Source organism: Trichosurus vulpecula, chromosome 2, assembly GCF_011100635.1.
Source record: "Trichosurus vulpecula isolate mTriVul1 chromosome 2, mTriVul1.pri, whole genome shotgun sequence".
Lineage (NCBI taxonomy): Eukaryota > Metazoa > Chordata > Mammalia > Diprotodontia > Phalangeridae > Trichosurus > Trichosurus vulpecula.
In genome coordinates, this window is record NC_050574.1 from 162353671 (window position 1) to 162367858 (window position 14188).

General features: G+C 39.2%; 1 protein-coding gene across 1 annotated transcript; it reads left to right on the top strand.

The window, feature by feature from the left end:
* Nucleotides 1–2794: 2794 nt before the first annotated feature.
* Nucleotides 2795–3724, top strand: LOC118838043 (olfactory receptor 150-like). Its single transcript, XM_036745246.1, has one exon. It carries the CDS (start codon nt 2795–2797, stop codon nt 3722–3724), a length of 930 nt encoding a protein of 309 aa, XP_036601141.1.
* Nucleotides 3725–14188: the final 10464 nt, after the last annotated feature.

The window sequence follows — 14188 nt, forward strand, 5'->3', positions numbered from 1 at the left end:
AGTGCCTTCATAATTTCCAAAAATTTCTTTTCTGTACCAGAGTCTCATTTCTCTAGTCTTCTGGGTCTATATGTCTGGCAATATTCTAGCCAGCCAAGGATAGAGGACAATATCAAGATCTGGACTAGCACAAGGACACCAATGCTTTGTCCCAAGTTCTAACATTCAAGAGTCACCCATTTCTTTTCTTTTTAACAGAAATATTTACCACTCAACCCACTTGCTCCCTTTCCTAAACAAAAAGTGAGTGCAGCTTCCAGAGTAACCCAGGGTACCTTGAACACCACAGATTTCTACAGAACTTATCTGCAGGAACAACATTATTTCATTGCACATTCTCCATAGAAGCAGTAAACAATTTTACAGGGGAGATCAGCAGCCAAGGAATTGCTGCCAGCTACTGTTAACCTACCCCTAAGCTATCACAGTTCATCCCTTTTCACAGTGCACTCTACAACTCCTCTGTATTAAAAATTCCCTTTCAAGATTATTATTTCTTGGGATATTTATTCTATTTTCTGGTGGTCACTGAAACCTAGCATTCACTTGAAAACACATTATCTTCATTTAAATGTGGACAAATCACAAAGGGCACTTTGTTCAAGGATTTAAGTACCTTCTCACACACCTTCTAATACAGAGAATCAGGAGGAAAAGTTAGTATATTCTGTGCTTAGCCCATCAACCTCTAGGCTTTTAGTCTATCCCTAACACTCAGCAACTATCATATTAAGATACTTGTTGGTGTCACCTATGGACCTCTAGCTCACTTTATCCCTTCTCCAGTGAGTTCAGTACCTGATTTGCACACTTCTTTTATACCATTTCTCATCCATCCTTTGAACACTCAGGCCTGCCAGTTACCCAACTTCCTCAATTACCATGACTTCTGAATTCAAGCTACTTCAATCATGAAAAAATATTATTCATTACCTAGATACTGCCCAGGATTTCCACCCCCCAAATCAAATTGATTCCAGATGCCATAATTCCTAGGTAAAGCACTGGAATCATGAATTGAAAAGATCATTGTGCACATGGAGAGAAAATAAAAAAGAAAGAATTCAGGACACAAGGAAAATATCAATGACTTCTTCCCAGAAATGGGAGGATCCCTTGAGATGAGTCCTTCTGGGAGTCTCTATGATTTACTAATGAGGTCCCAGTAAGCTTATAAATAACCATAAAAACCTAAAGTTACATCATCATAAATTCTGTTGACACTGACAAACACAGTTTCTTTCTCTATGGCTGAAGAGCATACTCTGGATAAAATCACAATTACAAATAATTATCTTCAGGTCAAATCAATTGCTGGAGCATTTCAGATACCAAATTATGTGCCCCAATTCCCATCAATATTAAAAGGATTAGAAGGCTCTATGCCAGGACCATAACAACCTTCATAGATGACATTTACCTGCCAGAACTCTGAGTGAAGAAACTCAAAGATCCAGAACAGGAGGGTGAGTATTTGATTAATCTGAAATTATTCTACTTTCTAAATAAAGTTTCTTAGAACCTCAGAAGTTTGCAAAAGATAGAACATCATGATATTCCATTCAACCCATCTCTGACAATTGAAAGCAGTTGAAGAATGGAACAGACTTTGACAAAGTATAAAAAGATTTTGGAAGTATGAGTGATTATAGCTCAGAATAATAGAACTGCAGAATTTTAGAGTTGAAATGGACCTTCCATATACTCTAAACAGTACCACACAACCTCCTCCAAACACCTAGTATAGGAGTAGTGGTCATCCAGCCTTTGCTTGAAGACATACATGGAGGGGGAGCTCACTCTGCTGAAGCAGCCCAGGTCACTTTGGGTTCTATACAATTTTTTATACATTCCATCTTCACATAAAGCCTATATTTGCCTCTTTCCAACTTTTATGCATTGCTCTTGGGCACAAATGAAATGGGTCAAATCCCTTTTTTCATGTGACAATCCTTAAAAATAGTAAGCAGAAATAATCATATCTTTATTCATCCCTTTTCCATGCCAAACTTTCACAATTCATTCAGATTATCCTCATATGGCATGTACTCAAAATCATTCGTGACCTTCATTGCTCTTTTCTGTATGTTCTCCATCTGGTCAATATCCTTCCTTTATTATGGGGGAAAGAACAGAACAAAGTACATGAGACATGGCTTAAACAATTATCACCGCCTTATTCCTAGAATCTATACCTCCCTTCATGTATCCTATGATTATATTAATTATTTGACTCACATTATATTACTGAGTCATATTGAGTTTGCAACCTAATATATACCCCAGTTCTTTGACAAACAAACAGACCTTTAAACATTCCTCTAGATTTTTATGGCTTTGAAAATGATTCTTTTAAGTGATATGAAGGATTTTATGTTTATCCTTATTAAATTTCATTGTATAAGAATCAGTCCATTGTCCTAACCTGTCATGATATTTTTGGATCATGTTTTGTTCAAAGTATAAGTTAGCCATTTCTCCAAACTTTGTCAAATTTAAATTTGTTGTGAGTGTGATCTACAATTTTATTTGAAGTATTGATCATGGTGAGTCACTAATTTCAATATGGATAACAAATAGTGATAAAGAAATACATTGACAAAATTTTGGTACATTATATCTATAGCTTTTCCCTATAGATGGTCAAAATAGAGCCATAAAGGGATAATAAATATCAAAATTAAAATTTTACTCCTTTGTCTGTGTCCTCACTTGAGACTTGTAAGAATGAGGGCTTCTTTTTCCCCCTCATATCTGCAGGTTCTTGCCTCCTCTTACTCTACACTGCAAAAGAATGGCTACAGGTAATTACTCCCTAATTACTGAGTTTATACTTATAGGACTGACTAACCAACCGGAACTCCAGCTGCCCCTCTTCCTCCTATTTCTTGGCATCTATGTGGTCACTGTGCTTGGGAACCTGGGAATCATCATATTGATTAGACTCAGTTCTCATCTTCACACCCCCATGTACTATTTCCTTGGCAGTTTGTCCTTCATTGATCTCTGTCAATCAACTATCATTACCCCCAAAATGCTGGTGAACTTTGTGTCAGAGAAGAACACTATCTCCTACACTGAGTGCATTATTCAGTTCTATTTTTTTGCCTTTTTGGGAATCTCTGAATGTCACATGTTAGCTGCCATGGCATATGACCGCTATGTTGCCATATGTCATCCCCTTCTTTATAGCCTTATGATGTCTCAGGAGGTGTGCTCCTGGTTGATAGCTGTGGTGTATGCATTGGGCCTGGTTGAGGCCACAGCTCACACAGTCTGCTTGCTTAGAGTGCTCTTCTGTAAGGAAAATGCTATCAATCATTACTTCTGTGATCTCCTTCCACTCTTGAAACTCTCTTGTTCTAGTACATATGTCAATGAAATGGTAATTCTGTCATTTGGTGCATTTAATATCTTTTTCCCAATCTTGACCATTATTTACTCTTATGTTTTAATCATTTCTAGCATTTTAAAAATTCAGTCCACTGAAGGGAGATCAAAAGCCTTCAGCACCTGTAGTTCCCATATTGTAGCAGTTGGTGTCTTCTTTGGCTCTTGTGCATTCATGTACCTACAGCCATCTTCATCCAGCTCCATGGATCAAGGGAAAGTGTCCTCTGTCTTTTACAGTACCATAGTGCCCATGTTAAACCCCCTTATCTATAGTCTGAGAAATAAGGATGTCAAAATTGCCTTGAACAAAGTGATAGAAAGAACATTCTAATGAAAGAAGAAATGTCACAGTGAGTTTTTTGCATGCTGGATGATGTGCAGAGAGAGAGAGAGAGAGAGAGAGAGAGACAGAGAGACAGAGAGAGAGAGAGAGAGAAACAGAGAGACAGAGGGAGACAGAGAGAGAAGACAAGAGACAAGAGAGAAACTTTGCTTTGAACCAACCAGGTACTCTACCCCCACATCTATAATTACTAAGAAGCCTAACTCAGAGATGTTTTGGGAAAATATCTTCTTTTTGGCAGGGCAATTGGGGCTAAGTGACTTGCCCAAGGTCACACAGCTAGTAAATGTGTCAAGTGTCTGAGGTCAGATTTGAACTCAGGTCCTCCTGACACCAGGGCAGGTGCTCTACTCACTGCACCACCTAGCTGCCCTTGGGAAAATATCTTAAGCCAGGGTAGGTTGGGTTTCCTTTTCTATGTTTGTCATACTATTTAATACCTTTCCAACTTATATTTTGTATTGTCAAACTGAAAGGGATCATAATATGCAATTCATTCATGGATTAAACTACTTCTGATATTTAAAGAGATGGCTTTGCTAATTTAAAAATCTGTGTGGAAATGCATTTTTCTGCATGTCCTTCTTTGGGGCAATCACTATTACAACTAGTAATTATACCTCCAAATATTCAGAAGAGAAATGATACAAAGAATTTTAAGTGAGAAGATTTACAATTTCACAACTTTAACCCACTTGTTTTTCAGTTGCAAAAATTGTACCCCAAAAAGAATAAATGACTTGTCCAAAATCACAGAGAAAGTCAATAGAAAATCAAGTCAAACTTGGATTCATTCCTCAGATTTGTGTGACAACTTACCCAAGGTTTAAGTTGAAGGAGAGCAATTATCTTACTATGACACTCTGAACAACAATAACATGCACTCTGTCTATAGGTTGAATGATAGTGGAAAAAAGCACACTAATGGGAAGCTTGTGATCTACAGTGTTAGGATTAAAGAATCCCAGGCTTAAGAATTGGAATCATTGTAGCATCAGCCCTCTAAGGATCAAATCAATTGGTATGAATACACACTTAAGGAGAGGCAGCTGCCAATATATTGATTAACTGCAAACATTTATAAAAAATATTGTTAGACAAAGGGCCGTGAACCATTACTTGATGAAAGAAAAACTTATGTGGATTCCCAGGAAAGCATGGAACAATAGCACAAGCCAACTAGTCCACAACATTAAGAGAAGTACTAATAGGGAAACAGATGGCAAAATTTACAACTTGTAATGCAGAAATAATTTACAGCACTGAAAAACTTGAATCCACATTATTGTGACTTCCCAAAGAGGAAGAAAAGAAGTTGATTAAGAAGATAAATATAAGTGAAATGAAAAACAATCTGGTGGAATATAATGATAACTAAGTAAAAAATAATTTCAAAGGTAAGAAGCAAAAAGCAAAGAGATTAAAAAGCATATGATTTCTATACAAGCAAAGCACAGATCCCCAAGACAGAATTCATAGAGAGAACTTACTGCTTGTGGGCCTTCTAGAATAATATAACAAGTAAAAAGAACCTAAATACCACAGTGCAAGAAATAATACAAGAATACAACTCAAAATTCACGTACACAAAAAACAAAACACCAAACAAAATAATCCACAGGTCACTCCAGAAAGAGCATCATCAACAACAAAAACCCACGATGTAAATGGTAGTTAAATTTAATAATTGAATTAATAATTAACAAATTGTGCAACCAACTCAGAGAAAGATATGTTTTAATGTTATCCATTGATTTATCTGCTTTTGTTCTTGGTTCTTAACTGTTTTCTTCTTCCTGGGATCTTGCGGTTTTAGCCTTTTTATCCTGATGCTGCCTAATCACTCATTTTCAGACTTCTTCCAATTTGATGCGGATCCCTGTGCCTGTACATAAAAACTGTCTCAGCCATTTCTCACATTGTGAAATTCATTGTTCAAGAGTATTGATTCCTGTCCCATGTGGCTACTGGGGGGAACAGGCCTGACTCCAGGTGGTTCCTTTTCCTTATGCACTGGTGAGGACCTGTTTTCATTATAGCATGCCCTTCCAATTCCCTCTGTTCTTTAGTTCTCTGGCCAAATGCTGCTGCCCTAAGAAAACAGCCCCAGCTCTCCATACCCCATAGCCAATCTGTTGCCAAGATGTCTTGATTTTACTTTTGCAATGTCTCTCAAATAAAAGCCTTGGTCTCCTCCGACACTGCCACCACTTTAGTGCAGGCCCTCATCACCTCACACCTGGTTTATCACAATAGCCTGCTGGGGTATTTGCTTGCCTCAGGTCTCTCCTCACCCTGATCTAGCCTCCATTCAGCCACTAACCTGACTTTCCAAAAATGGAGGTCCAATAATGACACCCACCCAGCCAATAATTTCCAGCGGGTCCCTACTGCCTCCACAACTAATACAAAATGCTCCATTTGGCCTTCATTACTTCCTACCTTTCCAGTCTTCTTATACATTACTCCTCAACAATACTCCTTCAGTGAATGTCATTGTCCTGACTGTTACTCAAAAAAGACACTCCATCTCTCATTTCTAGGCACTTTATCTGGCTGGCTCCCATGCCTAGAATATTTTTCCTCCTCCCCTCCTACTAGTGACCTCTCTAGGTTACTTCAAGTCCCAACTAAAATCTCACCTTCTACAGGAAGCCTTCTGTAAACTCTCTTAATTCCAATGCATTTCCTCTATTAATTTTTTTTCTTATTTATCCTGCACAAAGTATGTTTTGTATATACATATATCTTGCTTGTTTTCTCCCTCTTTAGACTGAAAGTTCCCAGAGGACAGGGACTATTTTTTGTCTCTTTTTATCGTCAGCACTTTGCACAGTGCCTGGGACAATGTGGTCACTGAATACATGTTGATTGATCCCTTGATCCAAGAACACAAGTTGTTGTGTCAGACTTTGCTCCCTGCCAGAGCATGGGGGTGTGCTGCTGGGGAAAAGAAAGGCAGGGATGAATGCTCTCTGCTATTAATTCATAAGACTGTTATTTTTAAAGGCTTCTTGGTGGATTGGCCTGCAGGGACAACTATCATCGTTCCACTTTTGGTACATTATTCCCTTTCCTTTCCAGACCTTGAAAATTAATGGCCGCTGGAAAAAATATACTTCTCCATCTTTTTGACCCAGAATATTATTGCAACGTATTGTTTTAAATTTAAAGATAAAAGAGATTTTTACCTCTTAAAAACATTTGTTGTAAGGGCACTCTCTGTGGTAGGGGAAAAGGGTGGAATACGAGAAAGATCTAGGCAATGTAAAAATAGTGGTTATCAGTGAAAATGTTTTTTAAAAGAAAATATCAATAGCATGAAATCTGCTTATAACTGCAAACCTCTGATGCCCTGGCACCAACTATAGTTATTGAAGAAAAGCCCACCCCACAACTACTTTGGGGACAACTCTATCCAGTTCAACCACAGATTGATCTTTTACTGGTATTGCTAACATAAAAAAACCAATGGGGCAATACGGTTTGCCTTGATGCCCCACAGAAAATAGAAGTTTGCTGAGACCTGCAGGTAGATCTCTTCTTAGAGGGGAGATGTTTGCTCCTGTTATCCAGCTTCTCAAGGTGAATTTTACAGAAGATATTAGTCATACAAGGAAAACTGAAAATCTGTAAGTCAAATCTCCTTGTTTTGCAGCTGAGGGAATTGTAGGCCAAAAGGGGACATTACTTTCCTTAGATCAAAAACTCCTAGGCAATAGTAAAACCAGATCTAAGACCCAGATCCCTTGACTCCCAGTCAACTTTTTTATCCATTGTACTATGGAGTCAGGTGCAAGAAAGAATTAAATGAAAGAACATGCAAACCTCATGATTGGAACATTACCTTCAAAGAAATATGTTAAAAATGTTTTAAGGAGTTGTTCTGCCTCAGAAGTGTGAACTGTGGGAATGAGTATGTGACAAATTCAGGATGGTTGTAGCACCATCAGAAGTGATTAGATGTGGCACTACTGCTGGTTTTTCTACAAACAAGCAATGGAATGACAGCTAGAGTGGGAGATTTGATAAAAAGGAGCTGAGTGCTGAGTCTCAGCAGCCTGTGGGACTGCTACCTCATCCCTTGTCTCTGCCACAGTCTCTGCTTTCAGAGTCCAGAATAGGAGTGTGAAAGCTGACTTTCCATTTGGGAGAATAAACTATAGACTCTGAAGTATAGACTCTCCTATTTTCTCTCTCTTCTCTATCTAAAAATGTCAGTAGATTCTTCCAAAGGTTATTTTTTTTGTTTCAGAATGAACTTTACTAGAACATGCAAAATATAAATTTTAAATATAATAGACTTTCTCAATAAACAACATAGAAGGTTCCTCCTCAATAACAGTTTTTGCGTCATGCTCTAGAAGAGTGGTTTTCAAAGTGTGATACAGAGATCTCTGGGAATGCTCAAGTTTGTTTCAAAGTTCTCCAAAGACCCCTTCATTGGGTGAGTCAAAAGTCAGGAAGTCAAATCTATTTAATAATAATAATACTAAGATGTTTTAATTTCTATTATGGTAAATATAGATAGATATAACCCACTTATAGGAATGTTTTAAAGAGCATTCAATTTGTAGAAGATTAAAGGAATCCTCTGACCAAAAGGTCTGAGAACTACTTGTTGCTCTAGATGTCTTCCTGGTTTACCATCATTTTCTGTCTTGTCTGAATCTACATGACCCCATTTAGAGTTTTCTTGGCAGAAATACAGTACAAGTTTGCTGTTTCTTTCTGCAGCCCATTTAACAGGTGAGAAAACTGAACAAACATGGTTAAGAGACTTCCCCAGACTCATACAGCTAATAACTGTCTAAGGCTGGACTTTAACTCAGGAAGATGAGTCTTCTTGACTCCAGGTCTGTTTCAACAATTCAGCTAGCAGCTACTGTGGGGGTGAAAGACCAACACAAGCCCAACAGCAAAATGCTGCCATTGTCTTTGACATGCCAGGAGGCTCTTAAAGTGGCTGCACAGGGTCCCATACCCACACTCCTCTAGGAGTCAGAACCTCAAGGGAGAACACCAACCTCTGGGTTTATATCTTGTTCAGGGTCAAAGGTGAGTCACACATGGGACTCACCCACATGACCTAAAAGCATCATAAAAATGTGACTTAAACCCATGTGGTCTAAAATCCTCTGATGTCACAAACATATCACCCAAACCCATGTAAATTAGGCTTTTCCCTGAGGCAAGGAGGTCATCAAGGACTCCTAATTTAATCAAGGAAACAAAGGCCAAACTCTCCAAGGGCACTTGATTGAATAAGCACTAAATGAACTCCTTTATTACCAATACTAGGTCCTACACTCTATCCACATTACCTTGCTGCCAATTTCCCAGTAAACATGTTAAAGAAGACAACCACACTATAATACCTCAGGATCACAATATCTGAGGTGATTCCTTGTCATGAAATGACTTCCCAAGGGGGAAATTGTGTGTTATTATTATGAGATTTGCAATACTATATGGTTTGATGAGTGTTAAGTTCTTTGAGGGAAAGGGTGATTCCATTTTTGTCTCTTTGGCCATTCATCTCCTTGCCATGTTGTTTGGATCCTCTCCTCTTTCCACTCATGTCCAGACCAATCATTCCAGTCCCTGCTCTGTTTCCCTGGGCTTCTGAGTGGTGAGAGAGCCCTTCACAAACCCTTTCCAATCCAATCCCCCTATCATTCTGCTATGAGGCACTACTCCATGCACATATTATTTACTTCTACCCCTGAAAACCATAATCAGAAACATCATCATTCCCAGAAAGGGTAGGCAATCAATTGCCATATTACTCCATTCCCTATGCCTGCAATTTCCTTGACCAAAAGGCTTTCTCTGGCCACTAATCTCTTTTATAAGTTCCCTTCCCCTTTTGAATAGAAACTTTTCAGGGCAAGGACTGTCTTCTTTGTGGTGCCAGTAAAGCCTGGAACAGTAGTACTCATGTAAAAGATATTTTTAATCCGATAATTTGTCCTCAGCACAGTATTTTACACTGCATTGTTGCTTAATTTCTATTTCAATGAATTGAAAAAAAATTATAAAATATATTATGATAAAATTTAATCACCAGGAGCTCAGGGCTTCTCAATGAGTGGTCCAATATTGATTGGGTAATCCTAACAGGGTTTGGGTTTGGTAGGGCAGGGCTGTAAATTTGACAGGAGCTTAGCAGAGAAGAAATCTTAGTCTTCTCATTTCCAGCTTCAACAAAGAAAACATATTATTCCCTATGAATAAATGAATGAAATATAAAGGTAGACAAAGACTCTGGGAAGAAAGTGACATACAGAAGAGCTGGCATCTCAGTCATTCCCTATACCAAGCTTACCACACTAGAGTTTTCAGGGAAATTCTCCTTGAGCAATATATGAGATTCTTTCTCTTGGTTGAGCTGAAATAGCTTGCTTCCATTGGAAGAACCAATTCATTCTCTATATTGGCTGATATATACTCATCCACATAACTTCTCTTATTTTGTTTTGCTACCAGCTTGGATAAATAGGTTTGTTGTGAATAAAATTCCACAAAACAAGGTCCAGGTAATAAAAATCAATTTACTAACTTGGGCAGCCAATAATCAATAAATTAATTGCCAATGATTTCTCTCAGTAATCAAAGACAAGGGAAACTCTGAACACCTTAAATTAGGAGCATTCCTTCTGGCAGAGAACTCACCTGAAGAGTGAAACTCAATCCTGATTGATGGACACTTAAAGAGGAGGTAAACTAAGAGTCCTTACCCCCTCCTACTGAGAATGTAGCTTGATCTTGAGACTTTGAAGCTTCCAGCAATCTGGGTGCAGGAAGCCATTTGTATCAGGACCTCTCGGGCTAATTTTCACCTTCATGAGCCAGGTTGCCACAAACTCAGATGAAGAGATCCAAGACATAAGCTTATCCACCCTGGGGAGGAATTTAACTCAATCTGGATCCTGTTTATATAGGAAGTCAGACTCAGGTTCCCAGTTGGGTATAGGCCTAGGAGTGGTCATATTATTCAGTCACACTCTTCATACACTGACTGGCCTTTTCAGGACTCAGGTCTTGATAAAAATAGAAGAAAAAGGATGGATCACAAATTAGTAATTGGTTATAAATGTGCTAGTATGTTAATTTCTCTCAGGGTTATTTGCAATTCATTGTTGTCTTTGAATAGCTGGCATTCTATGGGAAGGTACTGAGACTTGGATATATGGCTTGGGCACTCCTTCCCCATTAAGGAATAGTGATCAAGGGAGAGGATTCTGGGAAGATGGTGGAGTAGGTCAGGACACTTTCAGCTCTCCAAATTTGCTTCACAAAAAAAGAGAATATTGACTCAGAGCACCAGAAATATGCATGAGGTAAAGCAGTTGTTCTCCTAAGATGATTTGAGAAAACCCTAGGAAATACTGAACGTCCAGGGGTGGATGTTCAACCTGAGTGAAATGCAAACGTCTCCAGGCTGACTCAGCAGAATAAACAAACAATTAGCCCTAGGTGCAACAAGGTTAAGAGGGACCCTCAGCTCAAAGAACTTCCATCTCACAGATAGTGTAAAGGCCTATGAGAAGATTGGACCTTTCTCTCTAGAGGGAGGCCAAGCACAACTGTGTTAACTAGACAGGTCTCAGACTGTGGCTGCAGGGAAAAGGAGGTACCACACACTTGGTAAGTACAGTAGTAAGGGGCATGGACCCTATTGGCTGTGGGTGCTTGCAATAGAGCAGAGTCCCTGGTTTCAGTTCTAGGGCAGAGAGGACAGCTGTAGTTTGCAGCCACTAGAGGGATAAGAGAACAGTGTGGTTGAGGGAGCAAGTCATGACTTAGAAGTGGAGGGGAGAGGAACTTCCAGGAGCTAAGATGGCAGAATAAGCAGTAAATCACTGTCATTCACCCATAAATCCCCAGGAAATATCTTGGAACAGCAGAAAGGTGGGATGGAGCAGTCCTTTAGTGCAGAAAACTTGGAGGATTGTAGAGAAAGGTCCATCCCACTCAGATAAAAGTAGAGCAGTTCCAAGACAGGAAGCATCCCAGAAAGCCAGCAGCAAATCCCTCTTCAACAAACCAGCAGGAGATCCTGATCCCCGGGGTGGTGGAGCAAGTAACACCAACACCAGGATCTCTCATGTGCCTTAGCATAGCCAGGGGAACCAGCTGACTCCAGCTTAGATAACTTCCATGCATGCCACAAAGCCACAGTTGGCAAGTGTCCTTAAGTGCCTGAATTTCCCTGTGCTTCAATGTAGCTCCAGGGAAGTGTAGAAAAACCCCACCTGGCCTCAGAAGTCTCCAGACACTACCACTAGGACCACAGCTCAACACCAAGTACACTGTCAGACCCCTACAGTCTCCAACTGTCAGCACCTGAAACCCCAGCACACAATGCCAGTGACCAGGCGCCTGGCATCAGCACAAGAAACTTGAGGTAGTGCTCCCTGTGCTTCAGCCAGAGAGCTCAACTTTAAAAGCCAGGAAATAGGCAAACATGAGCAAGAAGCAGAAAAGAACAGTGACCATAGAGAATTATTGTGGTGACAGGGAAGATCAAAACACAAACTCAGAAGATCACAGTGTCAATATACTTACCTCAAAGAGAAATATGGATTGATCCCAAGCCTAAAAAGTCTTCTTGGAAGAGCTCAAGAAAGATTTTAAAAGTCAAATAAGAGAGGCAGAAGAAAAATTGGGAAAGAAATGAGACATATGCAAGAGAGTCAACAGCCAGGAAAAGGAAGGACAAAAATTGATTTAAGAAAACAATTCCTTAAAAAAATACAATTGGTCAAATGGAAAAGGAGGTACAAAAATTCACAGAAGAGAAGAACTCCTTGAGAAGTAGAATTGGCCAAATAGAGAAGGAGATACAAAAGCTAACTGAAGAAAACAATTACTTAACAATTTGAATTGAACAAGTGGAGGCTAATGACTCTATGAGACACCAAGAATCAAACAAAATCAAAAGAATGAACAAATAGAAGAAAATGTAAAACATCTCATTGGAAAAACAACTGACCTGGAAAGCAGATTCAGGAGAGGTAATTTAAGAATTATTGGTCTACCTGAGAGCCATGATCAAAAAAAAAAAAGAGCCTGGACAACATCTTTCAAGAAATTATCACGGAAAACTGTCCTAAGGTCCTAGAACCAGAGGGTAAAGTGGAAATTGAAATAATCCAACAATCAACTCCTAAAAGAGATCCCAAAACGAAAGCACCAAGGAATATTGTAGTGAAATTCAAGAACTGTCAGGTCAAGGAGAAAATACTACAACCAACCAGAAAGAAACAATTTAAATATCATTGAACCATAGTCAAGATTATACAGGACCTAGTAGCTTCTACATGAAAGGATTGGACAGTTGGAATATGATACACCAGAAGGCAAAGGAGCCTGATCAATTACATAGCAATACTAAGCAAAATTTTTTAGGGGAGAAGATGGACATTTAATGAAATAGGAGACTTCCAAACTTCCCTGATGAAAAAAAAAATTAAATTTCCTCTCAAGCTTATTCTTTCTTCTCATACTACTGCTTCCTGGTGCTCACTGAATCCTCACATTATCCTAAAAATATGATGTCTATAGGCAAGTATTTAGATGAAAAGATCCCAAAGGGGAATTAGCAGAAAGGAATTTTAAGTAGCAGAATATTGGGGCCTGAGGCTCTTTGACTTTTGCTGATTGACTGTCTGTGGATACCTGTAAATAACCCTTGAACTATGACTACAAGAATTGAACTCTCTTCCTATAGGGGAGAGGCTGCCTAGCTGCTGCAGTCCATCAGATGGTGGCAGAGAACAGCAACAGAGATACTCAGAAGAAAACAGATCAAAGGAAACTACCAGAAAAAAAGTTGTAAAGAGGAGGTCAAGAGAGATGTCCAGCAGAGAGTACAGCAGCAAACAGAATATAGCAGCAATGGAATCCCCCTCAATGGAGAAAACAGCCTTGCTGGTGAAATCAACCTCAGGCATCAGTTATTCTGAAACTGAAGCAAAGTGAATCAACCTAGAAACCTATGTGGTTTTACCACTCATGTTCCCCACGCATCTGTCTCACTAGATTTGTTTCTGAGTAACACATATTCCTAACACAATATTATTCACTATATGTCAATGGGGTCTTGCCTTCCTGTACCCACTGTTTCTCACTTTGATGTCTTTGGGACCACAGGAAAACAATGTGGTAAGAAAGAGTGCTGTGAAAACAAATGGGCAAGTAGGCAGATGAAGCCTCAAAGAACACTGACCCCCAAAAATTGTTTCTAGCAGGCTGTGCAGAGCTCAGAGCAGTAGCTGGATAAACAGCACAGCTGAACAAATCACTGAAAGAAAAATTCCTTCTATAAGTCCCCAACAATTGGCAATTGGTCCTTCTCTTCACCAGCTCCAAGTATGGTGATTAAATTGTATCACTGTTTATTCTCATCATAAAGAAGCAAACTGCTGTTGTTTAGGTGCTATGGTT

What these genes read in the sequence shown, in the direction of transcription:
- LOC118838043 (XM_036745246.1), top strand. Translation starts at nt 2,795, where the DNA reads ATGGCTACAGGTAATTACTCCCTAATTACTGAGTTTATACTTATAGGA.